The sequence below is a fragment of the Rhyacophila brunnea genome, unplaced genomic scaffold (genome assembly GCF_057557595.1).
Source record: "Rhyacophila brunnea isolate RB1 unplaced genomic scaffold, BYU_Rbru_1.0 scaffold_6, whole genome shotgun sequence".
NCBI lineage: Eukaryota > Metazoa > Arthropoda > Insecta > Trichoptera > Rhyacophilidae > Rhyacophila > Rhyacophila brunnea.
In genome coordinates this window covers 17,390,820-17,407,858 of record NW_028233276.1, presented here as the reverse complement: position 1 = coordinate 17,407,858, position 17,039 = coordinate 17,390,820, and the positions used below count along the sequence as shown (strand labels likewise).

The window sequence follows — 17,039 nt, the reverse complement described above, 5'->3', positions numbered from 1 at the left end:
TATGTTATGGTATTCCTGCCCTCCGTTTTCCTTCTGGGCCATTAAACGTGAGTCGCTTTACCGGTGCTTGTTCATCCATGAGACCATGATAACGATCTTCGATTTATCTACGTAGGTAAACTTTCGTCTTTCATTATAATCTAGAGGACTACAGGTGCCTGCCTATAAGACTATTATAGCACCTGTTGGCACTTATGGTCATTTAGTCAAGATTCCAGACATATTTTTTAAATGTAATACAATGTCTAGTTTTAAATTGGAATACACTGCTTGTCGATAACTTCATACTTGGTATTCTAACTGTAGCCAAAAATATCTATCCACACTTATATTTAGGCACCAAACAGCTTATCTTTTGGTTATGTTTATAACTTTTAATTAAATTTTTGACTGCCCCAAGCTCGAGTACGATCCAATTACTCAATAAATTGAGAAATTGTGACCCATGTATTCCATGTTGATTTTTATAAATAAAACATTGTGACGCATTCTTCAATACCAATTCATTCTCTTTCTACTTAATAGTTTGTTTATGGCATACTCAAGCATTGCTACAAACTTGTATAAAATCTCAACTTGTATCTTTTTTACAATTTTCAAATGGTTTATTTTATTTTACTTTGTGTGTTTTTTTCCAATGATAACTTGGATATTACCTAATAATTGTAATAGTATATATTTGTTGTATCGCATGTACATTTATTTACTGTTATTATTATATGTCATTCTCATTTATATCTGAAACTATATAAATTGTTATCGGTGCAAGCGCCGTTTATAAATGAACAAACAAATAATATTTACTATTCACCATGCCGACTTATGGAATTCTTATCGTATGACTGAAGAAATTACCATATTAAATTGTTACAAAATATTGTAATTTAGGACAAATTACCACAATATATTGATACAATAAGCAGGCATATTCCACAAACGTTTTGTGTGTCTGAAATACAAAATTTATACGCTTTTATGGATAAGTTGATTTATTTTGTATAATATGTATTACGTACAATAATTATAGCATCTGTGTGTTATTTAATGTCATAATAAGTATAGCGACTCGAAATGTAAGGGCTAACAAGTGTCTTTCACACAATACTCAAATATGACGAGTTATATCGAAGGTGCACATGATAGAAAAATAGTAGAAAAATACTAGTTTCTTATATTTGAGGAGGAAAGTAATTAAATAAATACTAAATATACCTAGTATTATAAGTACTAAATAAATATGTAAAATATATTACAAAAATGGACATGGATTTACAATTCATTGTGACTATTTGTATTTTATTGTGATTGACTGTGAACTGTAATATTTTATCTTATATATATTTTTTTTCGTAATTATTATTCGCCCGTTGATAATAGAAACAATATTTTGTTTTTATTGTGATATTTTTCTCTCATGATAAAATTCAAGATAGATTGCAAAAGCGAACACAATTGGATTGCAAAAATTGCCTTTAAGTGTAAGTAACCAACTGACAGGACATGGAAATTTTTCTCTCATTTTTACACTGCCAGTACCCCGTTTACACAGGCATGGATTTACAGCTGACAGTACGTATTATCGCGACCATAACAAAAAAATACACGCGTAAACACGTATTATAAGTGCAAATTGAAAGATTGCATGCATGGATCAAAAAAGTTCAGAAGCTTCTGAATTTTCAAGGGACAATTGGACTGTGCGATATCTGCGTCTGCGCAGTAGAAGGATATAGTGGTGAACCGGGAAAAAACGAGCTATAAAACGTAGACTCATTTTAAGGTTAGCCGATTTTCACGACTGTCAAATAGTACCATAAAATGACAACATCGCGTCTCGCTTACTCTTGAAGAATGAGATTGGCGAGACAGTCGGCACTTTCACGTGTAAACAGTTATTATCGTGATAGTTTAAAATACACACTATAGATGCAAGAAAATCCATGCAGGTGTACAGGTGCTATAAGACATAAATTATATATCTATGCATAGATAAAAACAGCAGTAAAGTATGATTGCATTTCTGCATTTCACTAAAGCATGATTGACACATTTTTTTTAGATATATGTATCATGAGTCATAACTCTCACTATAAATTCTCGCCATGGAATAACAACACTTTTAATTATTTTACTATTATAAATTTTTATAGCTAGTTTTTGACAATTTTTCTGGATTACCTTATAGTTTTGTCGAAAGGTATCATCTCTGTCCACCGTTTAGTTTTAATATTTTTGTGATATAACACTATGAATATTTTCAGTAACTATTTATTGTTGTTATTATAGTAATATGTATAAAGTTGTATTATATTTTGATATAACTACTTTTTATGTTGATAGTATTGTAAAATAAATGTTTTTTTTTTATGAATAAAGACAATAGTCCAAATCTGTAGGTGACTTAAATACAAAAAATATATTATCATTACATAGATAAAACCGGCTTTCACAAATTAAGATTAATAACATAACTATCCTATCACTGGCATAAAACCAGATATAGTTACAGTATTTTAATTCCTGACAGTAAATAGAAACATTTCTTCCAAACTGAACTGTGTGCCAAATGATACAAATTATGACTATTGATTGATTTTGATATTAAAATTAAATCAGCCTTTGCTACTATCTTTCGGTGCCAAAAATATTGTAGAAATTTTGACAGGCTTTCATATCTTTCGTAGATACATTCATAATTTATGTTTTAGTCCCTTTACCTTATTTTGTTTACAAAAAATAATATAACAATTTATTTTTTATGTGATTCTTCATTGTGCGCATTTTACTTTTAATGTTTACAAATGTGTTTAATTTCTTTTGGTTGTTCCTGTAAAATAACATTAACTACAAAAATAAAACAAATTTGTAATAATATTTGTTTCTTTTTATTCCATTACCTACCCTATATCCAGTGATTGAAGTGGATAATGAAAAATAATAAAAATCGTTTTAAAAAAATTGTATTACTTTAAAATAAATACAACAATGTATGTAGGTAGGTACTAAACTGTTCAATACGTTTGCTTCGAAAACTAGAAGTCTACTGACACCCGAAGAAAAAATCTACAGGCATAAACTACAGTGCAATACCAAGAAATATGTATAATTTTCTTCAAAAAAATTTTCATATTTTGCAATGATACTTACATTTGGGTAGATCCTTAAAAGCGGGGACAGATTTGCACTTGAAGGGGCCCGTGCCGAATGGGTCGTGGCCCTCAAATCAAAACATTACTTTTTTCAAAATTTATAAAAAAAATCTCAGGTGGATACTTCAAGTATCATCTAAAAAAAAATACCTTTTACTCTGCCAACCTTTTTTTACCTGTATTGCTTACTGGGGAATGTTTCGTGGCACATGGCTTAAAAGCCCCCAAAAATTAAATATGCGTCATGAATGTATAGTGGCACTGGCTCAAATATCGTAATAATTAATAATTTTGAAAACAATTAAAAAATACATGTTATTTTTTTAAAATATGTTTATTTAATCCATTTATTTTTGTCATCAATTTCGAATCCCCCTCCCATAGAATGAAATATGCTGGAACCGCACGATTGGGATGTGGTCCACGAGATTCTCGCTGTGTTAACAACAGATGAATTTGTTTCAAATAAATAATAACAATTTCTTCATGTGATGACATATGGTGCCACCCTTTATTATTATTCTTCGTAACACATAATTTTGAAAAACCTCAAATAAACCAACATACAAAAACTCCTAGATAAAAAGTTGGACCGAGTGGGACTTGATTTCACATCCTTCACTTTATGGGTGAGTGCTCTCATCTTTAAGCTATCGATTCATGTATGATTAATGCGACTTATTACATTTACATAATACTCCACCATGCTCTATACTAAGATGATCATATGAACCTACACAGAGTGCAGGTTGTCTTAATAGATTTTTGTTTTTATGAGAAATGGATATCAGCCACTAAACTTGCTGAACCTATTAGGTCCATACTCTGGATCCACATTTTGAATTTTTCGGGACCCACACATTATAAACTGACACATTACCACTCTGTTGTCGTGAGTTTTAACTGAATTATTTCAAACTTCTGAGTCCTGTGGGTCTATTCTATACTTATCGAACACTAAATTGATAAATAGTATCAAACTTAGGGTAGGTTTGTATAAAAATATTAGCACTTATTGTAACAATTACACGAAGCTGGTTTTTATTGTTGCAATAAATGCGATATTTTAACAGCAGCAAGATAGGTGCTGTTAAAATATAGCACTTATTGCAACAATAAAAACCAGCTTCGTGTAATTGTTACAATAAGTGTTAATATTTTGATACAAACCTACCCTAAGTTTGATAATATTTATCACTTTATCACTTTAGCGGTCGATAAGCATAGAATAGACCCACTGGTCCAACTATTTTTATAGGATTTTTTTATAATAGGTATGTTTCTGATTCAACATTAAACCTTGTGTATATTATGTAGGTAAGTATTGAATAAAAAAAAACATTTTTTGGTGTCATTTTCTGCCGTGACAAAATTGCACCACATCTCCTGTACACATTATTTATAGTTAACATTGCCCCTGTTCGTTACCTGGCTCTCATATCAAAACTTGCCTTGTTCGCCGCGACCAAGTTCCAAGATGTGCGAACCATCGTTGCGTGTGACAAACGCGCACGTCTACTAGTGACACTCGTGTCTCGAAACGTCAAAATAATATACTCTGGCCAGACGCCATTACACAAATATGTCATCAGACGCTGAAACATCGATTGTAATGTATTGGTACCTACTGCAGAAATTAAAGTAGTAGGCGTAAATATAGGATTCATCCGTTAATTATTAGGCATAATATCCATGCACAGTGCATCATTTTATCTCAGCAGAATTCATCTAACAGACAAGCGCGCGCGCACTGACGTCTAGATACAGAAAATGGCCGCATTGAGTGTTTTGCGCAAGCGCTGGCTGGCATATTCTCGACACTCGCGACATGCAACATGTTAGAAGAGTTGATAGTCGACCTGTCGCATTTGTTGTTCAGTCGCATTTGACAAATTCGACATGAGGCGAATTCTAATGTGAGAGCCAGCTTAAGATTGTAAATGATTCATTGCTCTCTAATTACGCTGTCATTTTTTGTTATATTGTTTAATTACGTAATAAGACAGCCAATTGTAAATATTAAAAACCTTTTATTTAAATAATAAATCACATGTCGATATGGACTAAACAACTTAGATAAAATTATCTTCTCGTAATTTTGAATATTATGTTATATTTTATACTTTAAAATTATCATAGGACATCAATTAAATAATTTAAAATATGTACCTACTTACTATAATGTACTAAATAACATGAAGAGAGAAAGAGTGAGTCAATTTGGCGTTTCTAATACCAATCTTCGGTTACCATCGACTAATTAAGTGCAGGTGTGAGATTACATGACGTACAATACAAAGAAAGCTCAGTTGATAGAAACAATTTCGAATTATTGATTTATTTATTTAATTCTCGGCAATGTATATCGTCATTCTATCTTGTAAAACTAGTAAATTCCATTTCGGTAAAAAAAAAAATATTGTATCACTAGTACGAACCCACAGTGGCATAATTGGTAGAGCGGCCGTCTCGGATGCAGCTGGATACAAAACAATGCACGTTGTTTCTATCAATGTGCGTTTGACCCATTACAGGACCCCAATGGGTTGGGCGAATACCTTTAATATAACTTCCACTCTGTTCCACACACGTAATCATAATTCGTATCTGTATAACGAACAAATTGGCAACTTTTAAAATTTTAGACTGTCTTTACTGTCTCCTAAAAAAAAGTGTTTTGGATTTACATGATAGACTGACGATATGTAATTAATTATATTTGAAATATTCATTCGGTTATGGATACTCTAAATTTAAGGTGTCAATTATATTATACGGAATGAACACTTCTAGCATATTAAAATATTAATAGTAACGAATGCACAGATTAGCCCGATAATATTCATCAAAATAGTTTATAATTAAATATTATGTACAGACATTTATGTAAAGGTTAGTTATAAAAATCAACAATCAGTAACAATGGTATGGGAAAAATGTATTCAAGCTGCAATTAAACAAAAACGTTCAACCAACAAGCTTATACTTTTGAGTCTCTCAATTAAGGCTTTCAAATATTATTTCTAAATACTATGCAGTAGTTATGCATTTAAAATATAAAATAAAGTCACAAATTTACACACAATACCAAAACATGTGTAATGTATAATTATAACACTGTCACACAATTTCAGTTCATACATATTTGTAAACTGTAGGAATTCATGCAAATTAATTCAATTACACGGCTTAATGAATGAAATAAAACTAAAATTAGTGCTTGATTTGTGCATAACTTGAATTATATTTAATTCAATAAATGAAAGTATCAGGTACAAACATTAACATGCCGGACAGATATTAAAGGTAGGGCTTTTTCTGGCATCAAGAATAAAAATATTCATTCATTCTGATACAGAATGTATGCATTATCTAAAACTTCATGCCATAGAGCTGACTTGCATAGTAATGAAGGCAATATGTATGCCTATAATCTCAATCTCTCTTGCATCAAACTTCTTAGGCATTCTGACTCAGAGATACTTAGAGGAGACGTGACTGGTTTAGTGACTGAAACCAAAAACTGGTCAGTAAGTGATGCTTCGTACTCTTTAGTGATTGAAATTACAAACTATTAAACTGAAACATTCAGCGTGAATATTCAGACAGCCTATAATTACACAAGCAGGGGTATTCTTCACTTCTATTATCTTGGATGGCTTTCAGTGCGTGTTGCCCAGTGCAGCTCTAGTGATAAATAACAAACACAGTCATATAAATCGGTAATTTAAATTTCAGTTGTGTCTTCCTTGAGTAGCTCTGTAGTTGAATGCCTTTTGAGTTGGGAAACGTTTATTATTGAAATAAGTATGTAACAATTTAAAGGCTTCACTTTACTTTAGAAACCTTTGCGTAGTGTATAATACTTTGCTGTATGAACTAATTTTTTTAAAATGAGAGTTCCAAGGTATTTAGATAGAATGTCGATAAGACGAGAAAGGTAATCAATTCATCTGTATAAAATCGGTGGTAGGAATATCGTTTTATGAAAAGCGGGGTATAAAAAATTAAGGTGGCACAAATGTATATAAATAAATAAGTTTATTTGAATAACCGAAGTTTAGTCTTGCAACATCAACATAGTCGGGCTCATATTATATTATAACATAACAAGAGACATATATTCACAGGTCTTAGAACAAATCAACTAACATTTAAATGGTTATTTGACAATATATCAATATGTTTAAATATTATCTAATAGTCCATTTCAGAGATCAACGGACACTTTAATCAATATGAGAGTCCGAATCTGACAGAAACGATCTATTAAATACATATCTTCATGAGATAAATCCAATCGATACGTCACCATTTAAAAACATTCATTATTCACCGATTATAATCCCCTGCGGCTGTAAAAAGTTTAGCAAATTTTATATTTAAGAAAGTGAGTATTTTAAAATTTAATATAGATATTTTTATAAAATATTATATAAACATTTCAAAGTTACGACTTCATAAACATCGGATAATTAAATGAGAAATTCATTTGCGAAAGGGAAGATATGTAAATGAATAACTGTTTTTAAACGATAAATACTTGTCGGTATGCGATCGGAGATGGCAGTTTGAATAGTGACAGATTTCCTAGGAGTCTAGTAACGTGAGCGGAGTGGGACTTAAACGAGCTCTAGCCTCTTCATTTCCTTGAGCAGTTCCTGTCCCATCTTGGCGGGCGAAGGGGTGACGATGACTCCGGCAGCTCTTAGAGCGTCGATCTTGTCTTGTGCGCCTCCTCGTCCTCCGGAGATGATGGCACCGGCGTGGCCCATTCTTCTGCCGGGCGGGGCCGACAGACCGGCAATGAAGGACACCACTGGCTTAGCTTTGATTCCCTAAACAGAATAAGAACACTGCTGTATTTCATTTCTTCAGAGAAAACTTGTCAGGGATAATATTATTGACTTATAATATTTACAGCTATGAGATTTATTGAATTGCCGTTTTTTTTTTTATATTTAACATACTAACCATCCATTGAAAATAATAGAAAAATTAAATATATCAAAATCTAAAAAATATTTATATTTTTGTAGTATAACCGGATTTATGCCACACGTGCGTTTATGCTTTCTACAAATGAGCGTGTATACAGGCTGTACTTTACACTCGCTAGACTAGCCCCGGTCGGTCGTTTTAAATAAAAAAAATAATATATTGTACACGATATACTGCCATCTCTTGTAATCATGGAGACATTCTTAACCGATACACAAGTCTTTATGATATTATACCTACTTTTAATATATTTCTATATAATGATGTTCAAGTTTTATTTTTTCATAGAAATTTGTGGCCCGGCGGGTACCACCATTCTAATATCTCCTGGCATTTAAAGAATTAATTGAATCAAAATAACTAAAAAATATATATTCAATAGAAAACCCACAGAAAAAAGTGGTTAGTTTTTACAACCGAATGAATGTATTTCTGAATTGTTAGTCGACCACAGATAGATATTAATTATCATAATAATATACATATTTGACAGCCAACAGTAAAAAAATGTATCTAAAAAAATGATGAATAGTAAAAAGTCCATTGCCACTCCCCAGGATTATTTTTTTGGATTGAAAATTCTTTTTATCCCATATTTAGAATGTATGAATGTAACAAACTATGTTAGCCCATTCAATTCTACAAAACTTTAAAACAATTAATTTATTCACAAAGATGCAATCACACATTAAAATACAATGGAATATTCTACAACTAATAAATGATATTATTTTGAAAACCTATTGATAAAATTTAGAACACAAATGCCAATAAGCATGATGGGTTATTAATACAAATAATTTCAATCTGTCTATTATATAATATAAATAATCACCAATGACATTATGATCCTATTTCCCTTCATAATTGTGCAAAATCTTTAAAGATGGATGTCATATTCTTGCCAACAAGTGTTGTAATATAAAATAAAAACGATATATTAAATAGTAATATACAAATATTATTTCACTTTATGAATAAGTAGCCTTATAATACAAGATATTGTTTGAGATGTTTCCCAAGGATGTTTCACATTAAAATTGCAGGAATACTTGTAATTTCGTATGAATAAATTAGTATCTTTCGCTTCAATTTCAACTTTGATTCAATAAATTAAACTATGATTGATTTCTTGCAAGTAGTTGAGACGATACTATGACATAAAATAGAAACATCACCAGTAATAATTTTTCGAAAATAGTCTGGATAAGATTTTTTAAATGTATGTAATGAACCATTCGCATCAAAACGGATGCATAAAAATCAATTGTATAATATGGACACTACTTGTTCCAAGACATTTTCTCATGTCGTAATAATTCTCATGTTGCAATAAATATTTCAAGTATTCCTACAGCTAGAGAAACGGTGCCAATATCCCATTGCCCAAAGATATTGCAAGCAAATATCTTTTATATAATATAGTAAGTGCATTTTAGAATTACATAAGATCATTATTGAGTATTTTATGGCAGGCTTACAGATGCTTTAGGAAAAAGGATATTGATGCTGGAAATAACCATAATAAAGCTAGATAAGTATGACGTATATTGTAATGAGTTATCCAATTATACATAAACAGTGAAGGAAGTTTCCATATGGAATATAATACGTAAGACCGAGTCGTGTATCATAATAATGCGAGATAAGTAGAGACATATTTGATTGGCAGGCAGCGCAGCGATAAAACATTCAAAACCAAGTGAAATGAAATTAAGAGTTTGATGATGAAGAGCAAATCAATTTTAATTCTCTACAAAACCTTTATTCTGGAGTGTAAATAATAAGAATCTGCGTGTTATTCCACCTGTTGGGACAACGACTAACCTTGCGACCATAACCCTGTAGAAAAAGTAAAATTTCATGTCAATAGCCACCACCAAATTACAAAGTATGAAGAAATTTATAAAAACACAATAAATCGGTAATCAATATGGCAGAAGGGACCATCTGTCATTTTTGAGAATGTTCAGGAGAGCAAAAATAAGATTTCAATTTGCTCTAGTAAACAAAATAATCGAGTGATATACATAACATTTTAGTACTGTTTAACCTGTTGGAGTGTTATTTGTTTAGTTTAAGGAAAAAAATAATCATATGTATTCGGTTTAACCGACATATTTGACAATATATTGCAAATGGCCCCCTTTTGCCATCAAAATGTTGCAATTTTGTCAGATGTCTGATTTTGCCTTGTTCAGATTGGTAGTAAAAAAATTAATTTTTTCCATTATTGTGAGATTGTGTATTTAAATCGATATTTTGTAGGTTGTAGAATATATCTATACCAGCGGTTCTGCCACAGTAGCTGCACAAACCCACCAGAGCACACGCTATTTTCAATTCCGAGCTATACTAAATATTGTTCATAAGGTGGATATTTGATGGTCCGCATGTGATGTATAATGTGCCATCTGTAAAAATCCTCAGAAGTTTCTATGGCAGAAGTGCCAACTGGCATATAGTATATTTTTTTTTTAAATTTCCATTAACATATTATATAATAAACAACTAAGACACACTCAATACTCTAACTCAGTGAAAACAAATAAGTAAAACTGACAACGTGTACACAATTTTTGTCAGATCTAAACAGACTACCTCCACTATGATGGTTTGGATTAGGCAGGGTTTGATTGAATTTTAAAAACTAACCAGCAGTTTTATATAAATTTCTCATTCATCTTATAAATGAAGTATGTCACTATGTATGTACATCGCGTTCAATGTATTAGTTACCATTTTGAATATCTCCCCATTAACCACTTGAACAAACCAAAACTAAGCTCTATGTCAATTAATATACCACAATAATTCACTCTTAGTTAAACAAAAAAAAAACAAATTCTTTGCTACTGTTGGATGGACTTACAGAGTTGTGTTTGATGAGATATTCAGCCGCTTGTTCCTCTGCTACTCCGCCAATTTCTCCGATGAAGATGATTCCGTGAGTCTCGGGATCGTTCAGGAAGACTTCTAGGCAGTCGATGAAATCCGTTCCATTGAATGGATCGCCGCCAATTCCGACACACAATGTCTGTCCTAGACCTACCTAATGAATAAACGGTCGATATTAAAAATATAGATATAATTTATTTTGTAAAATACATCGACTCACTTTTATATATCTTCAGCAGGGTTTGCATGAGTGCCTTAGTGCGTAATCGTAATATATCAAAAGAAGCAATTAAATACATGAATGTTTCAATGAAATGAATTTATTAAGCTTTTATTTAATTCATAATCAATTTTGATACTGACATTTGTCTTATGCACTCTGATCTGTAATAATACTTTGAATTAATTATGACTGCTTATTTTGATTTCATATTGTTGTGTCCATCCTCTCACCACTGGTAGAAAGTGGAAATATCAGGGTGATTTGTTCCTATGTAAAATCACTATATCACTGCTACTACTATAAACATACCACATAGCGTGAAGTTTGATAGTTTTGACAGAACGCATGACATAGTTAAAGCAACGCCGACCGAGAGAAAACAATGTAATATGTTCCATGTAAAAGATGTCGGAAATAATAAATAAGCTCATGTTCAATAATTACCTCAGTGGTTTGCTGAACAGCCTCATACGTGAGTGTACCAGACCTTGAAACTACGCCCACCTTTCCCTTCTTGTGAATGTGTCCGGGCATGATTCCAATTTTGCACTGTTCCGGGGCAATAATACCGGGACAGTTGGGACCTACTAATCTTGAAACGTTCTGTCGTAGAAGCTTGTGCTTCACGCGTACCATGTCCTGAAATTTCAAGAATTATTATTATCAATATTAATTTTTAAAACAATAAATTTAATATGTACTATTTTTTTATAAAATAGCTAGTTCCTCATTACTTTTAATTACTTCGACTATAATCAAAAGTCATGATCAAACAGTCAAAGCTATTCTATTTTATAATGCCATCTAACTTATTAAATGTATCTGAAAAGGATCACAGAACCATGTGTATAGATAGATAAACTTACATGTTGTGGGATACCCTCAGTGATGCATACAATGAGTGGCATCTGAGCATCAATGGCCTCGATAATGGCGTTAGCTGCCGCAGGAGGGGGAACATAAATAACTGACGCATCAGCGCCTGTGGCGTTGCGGGCATCCGCGACGCTGTTGAAGACCGGCAGTTCCAAGTGGGTCTTGCCTCCCTTGCCAGGAGACACACCTCCCACCACTTTGGTGCCATATTCAATGGCCTGCTTCATATGGAAAGTTGCCTGCTTTCCAGTGAAACCCTAGGAAAATAGATTTCAGTTATCAGTCAGTTATAATTTACGTTATGCCAATATACCAATATCTACGTAAGACACAAAAAGTATTAAGTTTTCAGTTAAATTTTAAGATCATCTCTGTACTGTGTAGTCTCTATCTCTATGCTCACTTGCAAACGGCAATTATCATCTTCATAAATTGCTATAATTCAGCTAGTTATGGTTGTGTTTTATCCTTTAGAGAGTATCTGCGTCAGATTCAATACCTAATATTTATATGACATTAATGTTACAAGAGACTTAATTTTAAGCAGTAAAAAATATATTGCTGAGAAGTACACATTGAAAAGGTTGCAGTACATATTTCTTAACAATGTTATTTATGTAGATATATAAATTATATTAGTTCTTACCTGACATATCACTTTGGTGTTAGCCGTCAGCTTAAGATTCTTGCGAGTCTGGTTGTACTGTGAGTTGTACCGCACGTTCGTGAGGAAAAGGCCATCTGTAATAAACATTAAAAATTAAGAATCACCTTGAAACCGGCCACTAACTAGTGTTCTTTATATAGAAATATATATCAGAAACCCAAACAAAGTTGCACACATATCTGCACTCACAGATGTGATTATTAATCGAGTCAAAATACTCAATGTACACCAGAAAGAAACAGGCATTTTATAATGGCACTTACGAAAATAAGAAATATGTGGAAATATCGGCAACATTCATCAATTAGAAATATATCAATGCACAGCAGTTCAATTGTTGGAAGGATATTTCCTATACTGAAATATCATTTCACTATGATCGTCGTCATTGCCATTTTCATGCTATTATGGGATCCAACAGCTGCTGCAAACATGGGATTCCGGATAAACGAAAGTAAAACAAAATACATGCCAGTTCTCTACAGTGCAACACATGATAATAACACTTTTATCATTGACGGTGATGCTTTCGAAACTGTGTATTCATACACAAACAGTAATAAGACGGGCGACGACATAAAATGCCGGATCACCCTCGCCAACAGGTGCTATTTTGGTCTCCAAAAGCTTTTAAAGAACAAAGCACTCTCGAGAAAAACCAAAACAACCTTATATAAAACTCTCCTGCGCCCGGTATTAACATATGGATCAGAATGCTGGGCACTCAGCAAACAGGATGAGAGAAGTTAGTATAGATATCTTTGAGAGGTGAGTTTTTAGAAGAATCTTTGGGGCTGTTCAAGGTGGCATTTAGAGGTCAAAGTATAATGAGGAACTATACACACTTTATGGGGGCGAAAAGATCACGTGGCATATGAAAATGCAGAGACTACGCTGGATCGGCCACGTGCGTAGAATGCCGGAGGCTATACATTATATACCCAACCCCTGATGGCAAGAGAAGACCTGGACGGCCGAAACTGAGATGACTGGACTGTGCCACGGGAGATTTTAAAATACTCAGTCAAAGCAATTAGAGTGTTGGCGCTGGATCGTCCAGGATGGAGGAAGTTTTCAGACGTTCAGAGTTCACGAAAGGTTGTAGTGCCATAAATGATGATGGGATCCATCAGGCCAGCAACTAAAAGCGATTGGTGCACTATGCGGAATCCGCACAATACTACACACTTCATCAACATGCATGCTGACCATGTCCGACTACATTTGTTTCAAGCGTCAACATATGATGTTTTCCAACCAACAATGATATCAAGGTTGTGTGCATTGTTACATGTGTTTTGTGAATGCCAACAAAATCACACCGACAAAGTTGATATAGTGCAGTCGTATATTGTCGAGTTTATCTACGCGACCCACCTTAGACTTTTCTATTCAACATGGAATAAATATTACATTGTTGGATACTAAAAAAAAGCTGACAAATTACTCAGAAGCTGTCAGGAGGGGCATTATCCAGAAAATTACATATTTTACCAAAACGTGACAAAAAGAACATAAAAAATTATGAGGTTTTTGCTAATGTTCTTGATGGGAAGATTTCACGTGTCATTTTAGAGCCGGTCCACACTAACCACAAGGAAAGCCTGCAAAAGCCTGCTGAAAGAAAACTTAAGCCTGCAAAACTTAAGCTCAAGTAGCCACATTTTTTTGTTGTTGTTTGCAGCGTGTACGCGCCAATCTAGGATTTTTTAACCATGACAAAGCAAACTTCAATAATTTTTACAAATACAATACAACCGTCATAGACACAATTCCAGTTCCACAAGTCATGTAGGTATATAAATATGTACTACATAAAATAGCGTGGTCAAAAAAATGTACAGCATCTGACTACAATTTCATTAAGCAATAAGTACTCGTTAGCCAAAACAAATATGCATTGATTATTTTGATCTGAATTACATACATTCAAATGAATGCATCGTAAATTTAGTTTGGTAAAGGGGTAATGGTGCCGCAAATGACCTTTTATAACTTTCTTTTTAGACAAAACCCAACCTAACCTAACCTAACCCAACACAATTGTGTGATAATGATGCATCGAAATTTATGAAAATATCAAACTTTATATTAATAATAATTATAGGATCGAAAAAAATCTCCGGCGACAGAAATAATTGTCTACTAAACTATTAAGGTAAAAACTAAACCGAAACCTAACCAACCTATTTATTTTTGAGTTACAGCAAGTTGTGCTAGGGTTTGGTTTGGTTTTTTTGGACTCAAAAAACCTTGATCACAAAACCAGTATTGAGTATGGTACTTTAGTTTTATTAATAAGCATAAAAATCTATCCAGATTTTTTCTTAAAAGCACTTTTGATAATAGTAACAACATTACATAAATTATTATACGTGAGTTATTATACTGTTTTGAAATGCTGTACTTATGTTTTCTAAAGTAAACATTGCAAATGAATCTTAATTGACGAAATTGAATAATAGCCCGAAATAATATTTTGTGGTGGGAAATGATTTCATACCAAGCTTTTACAATGCCGTACATTATTAAAAAGACGTTTTTTTTAATCTACTTTCAGTCAATTAACTATACCTAGGTACTAGCAAAGATTATTTTTGACAGAAGGCATGAAAATATTGAAAATTAAATTTAGTTGGGCACAAGGAGGCGATGTCAACATTTAATAGCACTAATTAATTATATAGGGAATATAAACAATGAATAATACATTCTTATTGTCAACATGTCAAATTGATAACAAAATTGACGGACGAGAACTCCCTTTCAATTGACGAAAATGTTGAATCAATTGAACTTTGCACATTGGGAAAATAATATTGGGTGAACGTAAAGATAAAGGCGGGCTGAAACGACGACCTTTGCGCAATTGCATACAATAGAACACAATATAAAAACGATATTGACTGATGTAAGTAATAAAAAAACTCATAACACAATGTAATACATCGGGAACATTCAAGTTAATAATAACCTGTGAAATGGGATGGAGACCATGACCCAGACAAATGTAGAAAAGAACAATCAATACATAACATTAGAAAACTACTGACATTCCGATGGTTTGACCGTTTAACGTTCAGGTAAGTGTAGTAAATAAAATGTCATGTTATTTTTGTTCTAAGCTACATTATGTTTGACAATTCCGCGGTATGAATGAAGATAAAATGAAAGTAAAAGATTATTAAAAATTGTTTTCAAATTAGGCCTGAGTGGCGGCTTATTTCAGCATCAACCGGAGCATAATTTCACATGATCACTGTATTATTCCAATAACAATGATTACATAATTAATGAAATATAAAATACCTTTAGCGCGGGTGAGGAACCTGACGGCAGCAGCCATTTTTAATCTGCTGTAATAAAAAAGTTACGTACTTGTCAGTTTAACCAACTTTATTAGTCTATGGTAGGATATGGGCCAACAGGCAGCCAACTTGTCAAAATTATAAAATTATGAATTTGTATGATAAAAAAATATATGGTAATAGTTGTACCGATTAAAAAAAGAAAATAAATATTTGCGTTTAATATAATTTCATTTATTATATAAATGATAATTTCACCATTATTAAGTTATCAACATCAACGATCTTCTCACCATATTTAGCTAAAAATACTAGGGAATAAAAAAATGCTTTTGTTGAATTTAAATGTGTGTGATAAAAACATATTATTATTATGTCGTACCTACTTGAAAGTATTGGAAAATTTATACGATAAAACATGTTCTGTACCTAACAAAAGAAAACGCTTGGAAAGCGTTGAATACTTATCATAGTAGTTAGGAGCAAAGTGACGGTTTTAATAGTAGATGTTGAACAGAAATTGCTCAACCGATTCTTTATGTCCAAAAGCAACATGTGAATTTTTCCAGACCTGAAATTCGTACCCGGGAGTTACGACACTATAATCTGACACATCACCGCTCGGTAACTTTACTGAGGAAACATACAATTATATTTGGTGGGTAAATGTTTAACTAATAAGATTATTTACAATAATTAACTTTGGTGCACAATGACAGGCGCGCATACAATGGGAGGGAGGTTATATTTTTTCGAATTTTACCGAGCATGGGAAACGTATAAGTATACGTATATCTCTTTGACGTATACCGACAAACAATGTGGTCATATTTGAAAGAAAATTTGTATTGTTTTATCGAAAATAGTTAGGTACTATCTATCATATTGTGAAATATTGTTTGTATAAAAGCACGCAA

The 17,039-nt window shown here is 32.5% G+C and overlaps 1 protein-coding gene across 2 annotated transcripts; it reads right to left on the bottom strand.

Moving 5' to 3' along the window:
- Positions 1-7,173: 7,173 nt before the first annotated feature.
- Scsalpha1 (Succinyl-coenzyme A synthetase alpha subunit 1) lies at positions 7,174-16,240 on the bottom strand. Of its 2 annotated transcripts, XM_085956514.1 has the most exons (7): positions 16,124-16,240; positions 12,794-12,888; positions 12,138-12,404; positions 11,716-11,910; positions 11,023-11,202; positions 9,978-9,992; positions 7,174-7,987 (listed from the first exon to the last, which is right to left on the bottom strand). In XM_085956514.1, exons 1-7 carry the CDS (start codon positions 16,158-16,160, stop codon positions 7,772-7,774), a joined length of 1,005 nt encoding a protein of 334 aa, XP_085812640.1. In that variant the 5' UTR covers positions 16,161-16,240; the 3' UTR covers positions 7,174-7,771. The 2 variants fall into 2 exon arrangements, with proteins under 2 accessions (XP_085812640.1, XP_085812641.1); XM_085956515.1 differs by lacking the exon at positions 9,978-9,992.
- Between the last annotated feature and the right edge of the window lie 799 nt (positions 16,241-17,039).

Excerpts from the sequence above, each read along its gene's own strand:
- Scsalpha1 (XM_085956514.1), bottom strand. The coding sequence starts at position 16,160 with ATGGCTGCTGCCGTCAGGTTCCTCACCCGCGCTAAAG. Across the intron at positions 12,405-12,793 it reads ACACCAAAGTGATATGTCAG|GGTTTCACTGGAAAGCAGGC; the intron begins GTAAGAACTAAT and ends CTATTTTCCTAG. Across the intron at positions 11,911-12,137 it reads CTGAGGGTATCCCACAACAT|GACATGGTACGCGTGAAGCA; the intron begins GTAAGTTTATCT and ends TTGAAATTTCAG.